We start from the raw sequence: 14,706 nt of genomic DNA on the forward strand, positions 1-14,706 counted from the left end.
GCTCCATGTCTAGTTGGCAGCCGGTGTCAAGTGGAGTGCCCCAGGGGTCGGTCCTGGGGCCCGTTTTGTTCAATATCTTCATAAATGATCTGGAGGATGGTGTGGATTGCACTCTCAGCAAATTTGCGGATGATACTAAACTGGGAGGAGTGGTAGATACGCTGGAGGGGAGGGATAGGATACAGAAGGACCTAGACAAATTGGAAGATTGGGCCAAAAGAAATCTAATGAGGTTCAATAAGGATAAGTGCAGGGTCCTGCACTTAGGATGGAAGAATCCAATGCACCGCTACAGACTAGGGACCGAATGGCTCGGCAGCAGTTCTGCGGAAAAGGACCTAGGGGTGACAGTGGACGAGAAGCTGGATATGAGTCAGCAGTGTGCCCTTGTTGCCAAGAAGGCCAATGGCATTTTGGGATGTATAAGTAGGGGCATAGCGAGCAGATCGAGGGACGTGATCGTTCCCCTCTATTCGACACTGGTGAGGCCTCATCTGGAGTACTGTGTCCAGTTTTGGGCCCCACACTACAAGAAGGATGTGGATAAATTGGAAAGAGTACAGCGAAGGGCAACAAAAATGATTAGGGGTCTAGAGCACATGACTTATGAGGAGAGGCTGAGGGAGCTGGGATTGTTTAGTCTGCAGAAGAGAAGAATGAGGGGGGATTTGATAGCTGCTTTCAACTACCTGAAAGGGGGTTTCAAAGAGGATGGCTCTAGACTGTTCTCAATGGTAGCAGATGACAGAACGAGGAGTAATGGTCTCAAGTTGCAATGGGGGAGGTTTAGATTGGATATTAGGAAAAACTTTTTCACTAAGAGGGTGGTGAAACACTGGAATGCGTTACCTAGGGAGGTGGTAGAATCTCCTTCCTTAGAGGTTTTTAAGGTCAGGCTTGACAAAGCCCTGGCTAGGATGATTTAACTGGGACTTGGTCCTGCTTTGAGCAGGGGGTTGGACTAGATGACCTTCTGGGGTCCCTTCCAACCCTGATATTCTATGATTCTATGATTCTATGATGTGGAGGAATAAACTCTGCTAGTGACTATACCTCTATTGCTGTTTTGCAGTTTATTATCTGAGGACTGGTCTACACTTAAAAATTAGATCAATGTAGCTAAGTTGCTCAGGGCTGCAAAAATTTCTGGCCCCAAGTTCTGTAGTTAGGTTGACCTAGCCCCCCGGTGTAAATACGGGTAGGTTGATAGAAAAATAATTCTTCTAGCTATCTCGCCTCTTGGAGAGATAGATTAACTTCATCAATGGAAAATCCCCTTCTGTCAGTGTGGGAAGCGTCTATACTATATCACTACAGTGGCACAGCTGCAGTGCAGACATGCCCTTAGAGCTGGCAATGGCTGTAATACTATATAACTATTACTGGACTCAGTCTTGAAAATATGGAGTTATAAAATACCCAGTTTGGGACACAGGCCTACCTAGTGTCTGTAGAATGCCTATCACACTTGAGGGGACTATGGCCAACATTTCCCCATTTTCATTCCTAAAGTTGAACTCCTAAATTCACAAACAGGCACATAAATAAATACTCTGGTTTCCAAAGGTGCTGAGTATTGAAACCAACAAGAATGAAGGGCACTTAGCACTTTGAAAATCAAGTCACTTACTTATGTGACTTCATATATATTTAGATGCCTGGCTTCAGGTATCCATGTTTGAAAACACTGGCCCATGTTAGTAACAAGAACAGAGTGTTATGGTCTCATGTTTGTAAGACTCATTCATGTGTGAATAGACAGTGCCTTGATTTGCCTTCTATTATTCAGGCTGCCTTTTCACTTGCTGGTCTCAGATATTAAAATGGAGTTCACAGCTAAAATTTCCCATAGGCATAGTAAACAGGATCAATGGTATATTGGATTCATTACACTACAGGCCAACAGCCATTGCAGGGTCAATTGTCTCTGTGGTGGGATAAATCATTTCAACATTTATTTTACATTTCATTGATTTCAAAGTCATAGCTCATGTGGAGGAGAGTGGCAATAAAATAAAATGACACTGTTATTCATGGTTGAATAGAATGATGTATATATTTAGAGAGAATGAATTACTTTGCTGGATTGACTTTATATTCTGTAAGGAAATGGATGTATCTGACAGTACAGGCACCCACCTGTTCTAGGAGATGAAATGACTCAGGCAGGCTAAGCTAGTAGAGGTGTGTGAGGCTCTTCTCTCTGGGTATTTGTCCCTTTGAACCTCTAAATTAATCTCTGATTAGGTTAAACTTTTAGGAAAGAACTTTCTTCCTTTTCACTCAGGGTGGCATCGAGGCAGGATATAAGCCCTTTTGTAGTTAGGGTGCGGAGATTACATTTAAGGAAGCTCATGAATACGCACTAAAGCTTCTGTTTATCTAATCAGTTACATTCCAATTCCTCCAAGTTTGATCATATTTTTGAACCTTTTAGCTCGTGCATCGTATCTTGGGGAAATGCAAAATCCGAGATGGATCATGAGCTGCGGATGTGTGTCTGAGTGATCTAAACATGTTCTAGAGAAGGATGGTCCATTGGTTCGGGTGTTAGCCTGGGACTTGGGGGAGCCGGGTTCATTTCCCTGCTCCACCAAAGACTTCCTGTTTGACCTCGAGCAAGTCATTTAGCCTCAGCTCTTCATCTGTAAAATGGGGATACTACTTCACTTCTTCACTGAGGTGTTGTGTAGATGAATACATTAAAGATTGTGAGGCTCTCAGATACTATGATAATATGGCCTCTGACATCTACAAGACAGACAGGTGTTCTAAATTCTTTGAATCTTTAGAACCACTGGTTTCAATGCTGACAAAGTTAATTCATCTCTCTACCTGCTGAGACAGATAAATGGAATACCACACTTCACTGTGTGAGGTTGTATCTGTTGGATGATATCTTAAACTGGGCATGGACAATAAAAGTATTTTCATAAGAATAGGAATTGCCCAGGTGCTGTTAGCTAAAAATTTCACCTTGCTCACTACTGTAAATAGTGTTGGGAAACTGTAGACTACATAGCTGCTGCCCACCATCCTCTACCTCAGAAGAGGCTGCATTTCAGTGCTTTTGTATGCATCGTACAATCCTTTATGATGAAAGCTGCTAGATAGCATCCAGTATCGTGATTGGGAATTATACATGTTAGGGTTGGAAAGGATAATTTGGTCATCCAGTACAGTTTCCTGTAAGAGGATTATTCATATACATCTATGCAGCCACTCTCAACCCAAACACTTCTAATGAGTTTGTAATAAACCATCTCACCAGGCAAAACCGTTCTGCTGGCTGATTGTCCTCAACTGCCAGAAAGGTTTTTCTCCTCATTTCCAAGATCAATTTGGCCTTTCTTAACTGAAGGCCATTGCACCCAAATCCTAAATCACACACTGCTTGCCGTAAGGCTCTCTAGGAAAGCCAATTAGGATATGAAATTTAATATTAAAATCAATAAAAGGACATTTTTTACCTGGGACTTCTTTTTCTCCAGCTGGGTTTGCAGTTTCTTTCTCTCCTGTTCAAGCTCCCTCACTCGCTTTTGTAGCTTCAGGAACAGAGTCATATCCATGGCTGCTTTATCCAAACCAACATCCTACATGGGGGAAAGAGAGAAAGAGACAGACAGAGAAATTTTATCAGTCCAGAAATGTTAGTGAATAGAGCTGGGGGAATAACTAATTTTTTGGTTCACTGGCAACCTCAAAAAAAAATTTTTTTTTTAAATTGTTTTGGATCTGACCAAAGCTAAAACTTTCAAAAGTTTTGGTGAACTGAGAAGTCAAAACAAAAATTTAGTTGGGGCCAAACAAAAATCTTAAACAAAAACTGTTTGTTTCAGTTTTGAGCTTTTAAAAGTGTTTATTTATTTTAAACAAGAAAACTTCTAAATGAAAATTAATTTCAAACCGAAAAAAATAACAGTGCTCAATTCTCCCTCTCCCCAAGACTTGAATACTCACTAGCCCCACAACAATTTGGCAAAACTGGCACGTATTTGCAAAACATTTCGTTGTCACTAAATCTGTATTTTTCTCTGAAAAAAGTTTCTCCCAGCTGAAGTGGTGAATGCTCCACTCAGTAACTATATGTGGACTACACACGTCTCTATACGTTCACATCATCTTCAAATACTTAATACAAGAGTTTAAAGAAGTTCCATATTTTGAAAGACCAATATTAATATTTAATATTAAAGGTACACATTACGTTTTCAATTATAAATAGGTTATAAAGGGTTAATGAATGGTTAATGGGCATTTTAATTAACTAATTAATCGTTATACAGTTCATAGAGTCAATATGTTGCTTATAGCCATGGCTTATCACCATCTATAAAACTCTCTACTGATTGGCTTAAAATCATCTGTGAGACATACTAGTGTATGTAACAGGCTTAAAACATACATTAATCTTTTATTAACACTTCATACATTACTTGTAAATGGAGCTTTAATACTGAGATGTGACCAACATTGAGGTTTTGGTATAGTCTAGAGGCCCCAATCCATTGTATTTACATAGTGGAAGCTTTCATCAGTGGTTCTCAGAAGGCTTGATAGGTATTAAAAAGCTTCATGACAGCCAGGTGAGGTAGGTAATTTATGGGTTTATACAGATGGGGAAGCTGCGGCATGGAGTGATGAAGTGACTTGCTCAAAGTCACAGACTAGAAAATGGAACCCAAAGCATCCCAGGCCTTTATTCTAGCAAAGACTCTATTTTACACTCCACCTTAAATATGACGTGTACTCTTTATATAAACTGGTCTATGCCACTGTTAGCAAGGAGTAAGCAAAATATACTTCCCCTTTCTCCAATAAGTCTTCACTTCCTCAACCAAGTCAGATATTTAAGTAGGACATTTCCTTCTATACTGAGATATTTGAAATTGTTCTTTTTTTGAGAGGATGTGTTGGCTGGCAAGGATTTGCAAAAAACAGAGAAAACTGTTCTTTAGGAGGTTTATAATGTAATTTGGTATCCTTTGGAATGAAAGATGGTATAGAAATGTAACTTTACGATCAGTATTGATAGTAAGTCATAATAATGTTTAATGTTTTGTGTACGTTTCCGTATTTGCCAGGATGCACACTACACATCAATTCATTATGTTTAAATGGTGTTTAAGGGCCTGATCCTGCACTGAGTTCTTAGTAGTGCTCTATGCAGGATCAGAGCCTTAAAATTCCCTCTCATACAATTAACAAGAATCATTCATAGCATGAAAAAAAGGAGAAATTCTAACTGGTCACATTCCATACTCTACGGGCTCCGTTTAGAATGAGTCACATATCAATTATTCCCTCTTGAGTAGTCAGAATCATACACAGCCTCTTAGCCTGTCTGATTTATGGTACCTCCACTTGTTGTATTGCATCCTCCGTGTCTCCTATCTCAGATGTAGAGACTGATGGACAATTGGAATCAGACTCTAGACTGCTCTGGTTAGATGGGTTTCTTCTGTGTCCTGGGGACTGCTGTCCAAAAAAAGGAAAATAGGAGTGATTTAGTAGAAAAGATACTATACTAAGGATTATGTAAACAAAGTGTTTGGGACAGGGACCTTATCTATTAGGTGTTTTATAAATAATCATGTACACTTATGGCACTTTCTACTTAAAATAACGGATCTATATTATTCATCGAGTCAAAGCACTGTATTCAAGACTGTCCCTCTGTGTTTTGTACAGACAGCTGCTTACCCAAAGCTCCTACAGTCTAAGTAGCTGGACAAGACAATGCAGACATACAATATATCTGCTGGTCAAAAGAAGAATTCCTCATAAAGCGGTTTAGTTTAAAAATATATATTTCAATATTAAAATTACTGTCATAAGAAGGTCTACCTTTTGTTTGTAGTTGGGCTTTGTTTTCTGGTTTTTGTGCACTAGTGCACATTACAACAGGGGGACATTTAATCAAAATGTAATTTAAAACAACAAAACACAAACACACCTAACTCCATCCATATATATAAACAAATAAAACCATAACCAAGAACTTAAAAAGTGTCTATGCACCGGACACCAATTTTCTCATGTAATTTTGGAAGCTACTTTACCGCAACCAAGCCTGGCTATCCACGATTTGTGACGTTTGGACACACACATATGGGTTTGGAACCTAATATTTATCACAATATCCTTATGGTTTTCTTTTAAATGTTCAGCCTTTGAACTGGATGACAGCATCCCTTAATAACTAATTATCAATGAGGCTATTCCTAAAACTCTAGCAAGGCTGAATCTAAAACTTAGACTTTTATATTTATGGAGCCACAATAATTTTCTTAGAATTGACTATATCTGTTTTACTGAAATAGAGAAAAGAAACAGATTTTTGCCTTGCTGTTCTTAAGGAATCTGTAAATGCTTGACCAAGTGGCTACAGAAAACCATGCATTTCCAGAAGAAGTTGCTCTTGGTCTAATTTCAATGCATAACTTCCCCCTCAGAAACATCCACACAAATGAGTTCTATAATAACATTGTTGTCATCAAATGAACTCAGCTGCAATATGCAGTCACCAATAATGCACACAGGACATCAGAGGCCTGGGGTAATGTAAAAAGCCTCTTCCATTACCTTTATAATAGTCATCTCATCCCTCAAATTGTCATATCTCTGCTCCAGCCTTGAATACTCCTTTACCAGGTTCTGATAACGAGATCTCTCCTCTTCCAGCTCCTTCTTCATCAGGAAATTTTCCTTGACAGTGTTTTGGGCAAATTCATCTTTAAAAGATACATAATGAACTGTGATGTTCAGTTCTGAATTGATTTCTTATAAACAACTGCAATATGACTTATAGTTGAATAAAATGCTCTCTGCTAAGAGGCTTTTTTGTAATCTTGCTCTCTTATTTAGTGAATACACTGTAACAAATCTATGGCTAGCTAGGAATTTTATGACAGGTTTCAGAGCAGCAGCCGTGTTAGTCTGTATTTGCAAAAAGAAAAGGAGTACTTGTGGCACCTTAGAGACTAACAAATTTATTTGAGCATAAGCTTTCGTGAGCTACAGCTCACTTCATCGGATGCATTCAGTGTAAAATACAGTGGGGAGATTTATATATAGAGAGAACATCAAACAATGGCTGTTACTATACACACTGTAACCAGAGTGATCACTTAAGGTGAGCTATTACCAGCAGGAGAGCAGGGAGGAAAAAACCTTTTGTAGTGATAATCAAGGTGGGCCATTTCCAGCAGTTGACAAGAACGTCTGAGAAACAGTGAGGGGGGAGATAAACATGGGGAAATAGTTGCTTGAATAGAGACTATGTAATGACCACTCCCAGTCATTCAAGCAACTATTTCCCCATGTTTACCCCAATAAGTTTGAGTTACCCCAATACTCAAATAAATTTGTTAGTCTCTAAGGTGCCACAAGTACTCCTTTTCTTTTTAGGAATTTTATGCTTGTCACCACACTGCGCAGAACAGCTATTTGGAACTTCATGGATGCAGTTAGAATCGATCTCCAATACTCCTGGCTCCAAAAGCAGAGGTCTCTACCAGTTGAGTAAAGAATAATCTCCTTTAGCTTTTAGAAATGTCTCTGATGCACAAACAAGCAGTCTGATTCTATCCAATAGAGGCAGTGGTGCATACATATTAGCCATATTACTCTATTTACGCCTGATTTATCTATGTTGGATGTCAAGTGGGAAATCTATGCAATCATACTATTGCATACTATTGGTGATGACAAAGAGGTAATCAAACTAAAGGTGATGAGTGAGAGAGAAAGAATCCCTAATACAGAGCTCTGGTAGTGAAGGATTACTCTGTACAACGCAGTCTTTGCTATGTGTGCTTCCAGAAAACATTAATCCTTTCCTACTGCACAGAATACCATGGGCATTTTAAAATAGTTTATTTTTATATGTGAATTTATTAATTTACAAGAACTCTTTTCTGAAACAAAATTCATTTCCCCCCATTATCTGAAGAAGAAAAAAATTAAAACTGGCAACAGTCAAATTACCATTTATTTTTATTTAGTCAAACATTAAATTAACATTTAAATAAGAAAAATAACTATACTATCATTTCGCAAGCTTTTACAAGTGGAAACATTCACTCACAGATAGGGAAAATTCGTGGCAAGTGTCACTTTGCAAGGGATTATGGGCCTGCTCCTGAAATCAATGGCAGAAATCTGATGGACTTGAATAGTGTAGGATGGAGCCTCGTAACAACAATCCTACATTGGAAAGGAGATGGACTGGGTGACCTAATAGAACTTTCAATTTCTATAATAATCCTCAGAAAATAAGGGTTGGGTTTGTAAAAATGCTCAGGGTCAGCCTAGCTCTTTTCCTGTTCAATGGATGTGTTCTCATTTACTGCAATGGAAGCTGAGCAGAGACTCTCAGCAATTCTTCCTTTTTTTTTTTTAATTTGAAATTTCATCCAAATTTTGAAATTTGAAAAATCCCAACCAGCTCTAATGTTTCTAGTATTAACGCTATCTCAACATTAAGTATAGCCAGGCTAACAGATACCACTATACAGAGGGTAAATGTTCAGTTTATTCCCCTATCGCTTTGAGTACTGGGATCAAATCTCAGTCTGCTCTAATGAGAGGTCAATATTTTCAAATATGGATGTGTCTAAAGTTAAATATTGACCAAGTAGTTCAGGTGCCCAAATAAATGGATTGATTTTCAAGAGTGCTGAGCACTTAGCAATTCCCATCTACTTCAACAGGAGATTCTGGGTGCTCAGCACTTGAAAGATCAAGTGTCTTGTTTAGGTGCCTAAATATGAACCTCGGAGCTTAATTTTTGAAAATCTAAGTCTTGGGACAGCTGGCAGTCAGTGAGAACTGAAGTGCATGAACAGAGGTCCATTTGGAAGCTTTCATAGAGCCTGGCATGCACTATGCCTAATTCTAGCTAGTGTCTGCTGAAAGGCATTCAAAAATTCACCTCCAATTGAAGCCAATATATTTTGCTATGCTTGCTTTTTATCCCCTTTATGTTGCATCCGTTATTACAATGATAGGTACATCATGAATGCAATAGATTAATTCGATATATCCACCTCCTGGGGTTGTGTATGATGCATGTGGAAAGAAAATCCTGTATCATAATGAAAGCTGAACAGAGTCTGATGATAAGCACAATACGTGCAAGGGTGGAATGTATTCCTTTCATGTCCTGAGACTTTCCTGGTTGTTTCATCTGTAGTTCTCTCACAATCTAAATCTCTGCTTTAAAATTTCACTTCATTCTGTCACATTCAAGATGCCATTCGTCATTGTCCAAATATTACTGTTCGAACATCTCTGCTTCTAGGCTCCCATCTGTCAGCATTAAAGGGCTGTCCCCCCATTACAGTCATCCTGATGAAATTCTAAGATGTAATTGAATGGAAAACCCCTTTAGGTACTATATTCCGTGTTTAATCCCTGCCTGATTAAATCAGGTTCATGTCTTGTCATTCCCTGGCATTAGAGAGAGAACAGAACTGTTGAATAACAACAAACATTGTCAAAGAAATGAAGGATGCTGGAAGGATGCAGGAGAAACTAATTTTATGAAAAACAGCTTAATCCTCGGTTTATTGCAAGTATTATGAAGCTATAAACCATTCTTCTTACCTTCAGACTGACACAGGATTCTGTTATTAAGATCCTCTTTTTCCTGTTTCAAAAGAGCATTCTCCTCTTCTAGGTCTGATACGTGCTAAGGAAGAAACAAGGCAAAGTAATATCTTTTGTAATGTAGGCCTGCTCAAGGTCAGGCTCTATTCAGGGGAATAAGTTTCACCCCGACCCCACACCCTGGTTTGTTTGTTTTTTGGTTGGTTAGTTTGTTGTTGTTTTTTAAAACTAAACAGGGTTTTTTTCTCCTTGCCATTTTGGGGCTATTCTCATTGTATCAGGAGCATGAATGGTAAAAAAGATATTAACTGTAACTGAAGGGTAATTTTTTCCCCAAAGTAAATTGACCCATAGACACTAGTGTTTACTGCAAAACCTCTTAATGCAAAGAAGGTCAAGTTGGCACATTGTATCTATTTCATTGAATAGGAACACAACACATACTAGTCACAGGGCTCCAACAGTTGATTATGTCATCCAAATACTGAGAAGCCCATGCTCAAAATTAAGTAGATCTACACCTCTCTTAAAAATTATAACATTGACTTTGTTACTATATTCTGCAATTGCTCCTCCTACACAGTATCACCATTACATAGCAGAATTAAAACACCAGACAAAACAGGCAACTGCTAGGTATAGATTTCTATGGCAGCGCAAATGCCATTTGCAGGTGTTACCATTACAAGACAACAAAATGACATGTATTAGAGACAAAGTATCAGTGCTGCAGCTGTGAAAGGGTTCTGAAAGGTGAAGAGGAACAGAGAAAAGGAACAAACAGAGGAGAAAAAGTACACCATTGTTCTGAATTTTCTAAAAAGAATGAAAAAAGTGACGTACAATATAAATGAAACTAGGATGCTAGACAGAACTGGATACCCAACTGTCCAAGCAGATGTGTTACCAGCAAAAAACAGCATTTCAGCGTACCTGCCAATTAACTGAGGATTTAGAGGCAAAATAAAGAGAAAGAAAATGTTCTCAGACAAAAAAGACTATGCAGAAGATTTAAATTTTCCAGGTGATGTGTCTGTCTAGGTTATTGTACTGTGCTTATCACCATGGTATGCAAGTGCCTGACAAATGAAATACTACCTATTTCAAACTTTTTTAGCTCTGAAATTTTGTGTTTATACCCACCCGTTGAATTTTATGCTCAGATTATACGCACTCTGCGATAAGAACGGTTTTACTCTGTTGTTACAGAACCTAGGAAATGAGTTGAAACTCTGATCAGGGCCTCTAGATGTTACGGTAGTGCAAAGAGGTAATAAATCTGTAATAATTCCTCCTCCAACAGTAACTGATTGATAGTTGATGACTGCACTGGCTGAGCACGAAGAACCTCTATTAAACATGGAAGTTATAAGAAATGCTGTTTAAAACCTGGGAGAAAGTAAAGCTAAATATCAAGGAGGACACCAACTCCTGGAGTGAAACTAGTAGCATTACTCTAGCTACTCAATCTATTTATCCTTGGTACTATTAATTTATTCAATAGTATTATTTTAGACAAGTCAAAACAGGAAAACATTATATTTAAAAGTGTGATGTATTGCTCTGTTTAAGTTGAACACTTCTACTGTTGCCAGGAAGGAGAGAACAAAACACAGAATTCCAATATAATGTTATTCTCTCGGTCTACGCAGTTGCAGTTCATAGCATGACTATCATAATGTAGAAAATAGCTGCACAGAACATATGAGGATCTTGAGCTGCCTGAAGAAAACCAGCTCCATACTATAGCATAATAAAGGTTTTTCCACCGTCCAGCAAGGATAATGACACAACCCTGCTAAAACCCATGTATCTTTAGTGGCAGCCTACTTGATCTGTTCATACTGAATTCCTCAGTTTTCTGGGAACGCAGAATAAACTGAGGTATTTTATTAAAAAAATGGCTTACCAAAATTGTTAGTGGAAGTAAAAGCCCGGAGAACATTCTAATGCAATTAGAAATTCAACCTGCTTTGTACTATGGCGTTCAAGCACAGTAATTTACAAATCTTTTATAATCTATTTACAAGCTATCACTATCCACATCCAGCTCTCTGCTATGTCTGCGTGCATAACAGGTTTGCATCACAGAATAGTAGGACTGGAAAGAATCTCAAGATGTCATCTAGTCCAGTTCCTTGCACTCACAGCAGGACTAAGTATTATCTAGACCATCCCTGACAGGTGTTTGTCTAACCGTCTCTTAAATATCTCCAAAGATGGAAATTCTACAACCTCCCTGGGAAATTTAGTCCAGTGCTTAACTGTCAGAGTAGTTAGGAAGTTTTTCCTAATGTCCAACCTAAACAGCCTTGCTGCAGTTTAAGCCCATTGCTTCTTGTCCTATCCTTAGAAGTTAAAGGAAACAATTTTTCTCCCTCCTTTAGTAACAACCTTTCATGTACTTGAAAACTGTTATATGTCACCTCTCAGTCTTCTCTTCTCCAGACTAAACAAACCCATTTTTTTCAATCTTTCCTCAGAGGTCACGTTTTTTAGACCTTCAATCATTTTTGTTGCTCCTCTCTGGACTTCCTCCAATTTGTTCACATCTTTCCTGAAATGTGGCACCCAGCACTGGACACAATATCCCAGTTGAGGCCTAATAAGTGCGGAGTATAGTGGAAGAATTACTTCTCGTGTCTTGCTTCAATACTCCTGCTAATACATCCCAGAATGATGTTTGCTTTTTTGCCACAATATTACACTGTTGACTCATATTTAGCTTGTGATTTACTATGACCCCCAGATCCCTTTCTGCAGTACTCCTTCCTAGGCAGTCATTTCCCATTTTGTATGTGTGCAACTGATTGTTCCTTCTTAAGTGGAGTACTTTGCATTTGTCCTTATTGAATTTCATCCTATTTACTTCAGACCATTTCTCCAGTTTGTCCAGCTCATTTTGAATTTTAATCCAATCCTCCAAAGCACTTGCAACCCCTCCCACCTTGGTATCACCTGCAAACTTTATAAGTATATTCCCTATGCCATTATCTAAATTGTTGATGAAGATATTGAACAGAACAGGATCCAGAACTGATCCCTGTGGAACCCCACTTGATATGCCCTTTCAGTTTCACTGTGAACCACTAAATAACTACTCTCTGAGAATGGTTTTCCAACCACTTATGCACCCATCTACAAGTAGCTCCATCGAGATTGTATTTCCCTAGTTTGTTTTTGAGAAGGCCATGCGAAACATTATCAAAAGCCTTACTAAAGTCAAGATTTACCAGATCTACTGCTTCCCCCCATCCACAAGGCTTGTTACCCTGTCAAAGGAAGCTATTAGATTGGTTTGACAGAATTTGTTCTTGAGAAATCCATGCTGACTTACCAATCTCCTTATTATCTTCTAGGTGTTTGCAAACCGATTTAGTCTCTAAGGTGCCACGGGTACTCCTTTTCTTTTTGCGAATACAGACTAACACGGCTGCTACTCTGAAACCTTAATTATGTGCTCTATTATCTTTCTGAGTACTAAAGTTAATGGATACTGCTGCAGATTAGAGAGAGATACAGAGATAAAATAAAGAAAAGCCTTTTTCTAAACCATGCAGAATTACTAATGACTGTCTGAACTGGACCAATATATGATTATGCTGTACCAGAAGAGGAACTTGAGTTTCATGTATTTAAAATATTTTATTTCAAATCTTTGGATGTATAAATGGGAATATCAGCTAGGAGTAGAGAGGTTATTTTACCTCTGTATTTGACAACAGTTTGGCCTCTGCTGGAATAGTGTGTCCAGTTCTGATGTTCACACTTCAAGAAAGAAGTTGATATACTTGAAGAGGCTTCAGAGAAGAGTCATGAGAATGATTAAAGGATTGGATAATATACCTTATAGAGCTAGATTGGAGGAGTTTAGGCTATTTAGCTTTACAAAGAGAAGGTTAAGGGGTGATTTGATCAGTCTATAAGTACCTTGATGGGGAACTGAAATTTGTTAAGAGGGCTATTAAATCTAGTAGACAAAGGTGTAAAAAGATCCAACAACTGGAAGCTGAAACATGAACTAGTTCAGGGAAGATCTATGGTCTGTGTTATGCAGAAGGTCAGAGCAGATCATCACAAACTCTATTATTCTATGAATTTATGAAAAACTAAAGTATTTCTACTTTGAGAACTGGAGCATGTTTTAATTTTAACCACACATTTTTATGGGACACTAGTACCCAGTGCCATACCTGACAAAAAACAAATGGAGAAAGAATTCTAACTTCTGCTACAGAGCAGATTGTATGGTAGAGCCCTACATTACATACTTTTAAAGTTAACTGAGTGAAAAATATTTCCCAAAGGCTAACGTACTGTGGCTGTGCCCTTTATGAAAGTAACCCACAGACACTGGGAATGGAAAAATAGAGATTTTGCAGCCTCAGGCCCAACTTCAGTTGGAGAAAGAAAAGAATAATATATAGATGAGCTGCTACAATAGAAACACACTTAGCCAGAAGCTATCCTTTATCCTCAATAAACCCTAAATGAAAGCTCTTTTATATCAGACCTTATGGGTCTTGTTTATTTCTTTCTTGTTTCCATACGAAAGAGAAATGGGAATTTATCAACATTCACGTTTCAGAGAAACATGGTGAGAACAGAAAGGTCCATTTAATGCAGGTGTAGATAAATAGAGCATGTTATCCAGCAGCAATGCAGCAGAAATTCCTTCTCTACTTGGAAGTCTTTATCTTCAACATGTTTCCTTTTGGGCCAGATTTCAAGAGAGCATGGCTCACATTTTGGTACCTAAATGAAGTGGCTGGATTTTCTGAAACACTCAGCATTCAGCAGCTCCCACTGAGAACTGTCTATTTTATCTATTTGCATAGTGCGAGCTGTTGTGTGCTGAGCAGTTTGAAGATCTGGTCCTTATTTGGGAGCTATTTTGAAATCTGGCCCCAATTGTGGGTGCTTAGCACTTTTGAAAAACTGGCCCTTTAGACTGGAAAAAAAAAAGGACTGTCCTAAAAGAAATCTTTACTAGCTTGTGAGAATCCTCACAACTCTCAGAATAACTCTGTTGCATATCTCCTGAAATCCATAAAGAACTGTTTTTAAGTATTCACACCGGAAAAGGAGATGCTC

At 38.4% G+C, this 14,706-nt stretch overlaps 1 protein-coding gene across 4 annotated transcripts in view; it reads right to left on the reverse strand.

Annotated features, from left to right (window-relative positions):
- Nucleotides 1–14,706, reverse strand: part of MYO5B (myosin VB) — a 386,415-nt gene that overhangs the window by 61,993 nt on the left and 309,716 nt on the right. For 2 of the 4 annotated variants that reach the window (XM_043514976.1, XM_043514975.1), the window contains exons 23-26: nucleotides 9,610–9,694; nucleotides 6,586–6,734; nucleotides 5,359–5,475; nucleotides 3,471–3,593 (exon numbers count right to left, since the gene is read on the reverse strand). In XM_043514976.1, the coding sequence (XP_043370911.1) occupies nucleotides 3,471–3,593; nucleotides 5,359–5,475; nucleotides 6,586–6,734; nucleotides 9,610–9,694 (474 nt within the window). Of the gene's footprint in view, nucleotides 1–3,470; nucleotides 3,594–5,358; nucleotides 5,479–6,585; nucleotides 6,735–9,609; nucleotides 9,695–14,706 lie in introns of all 4 variants that reach the window. The other 2 variants (XM_038401609.2, XM_043514974.1) reach the window with 1 other exon arrangement.

This window comes from Dermochelys coriacea, chromosome 5 (assembly GCF_009764565.3).
Source record: "Dermochelys coriacea isolate rDerCor1 chromosome 5, rDerCor1.pri.v4, whole genome shotgun sequence".
Taxonomy (NCBI): domain Eukaryota; kingdom Metazoa; phylum Chordata; order Testudines; family Dermochelyidae; genus Dermochelys; species Dermochelys coriacea.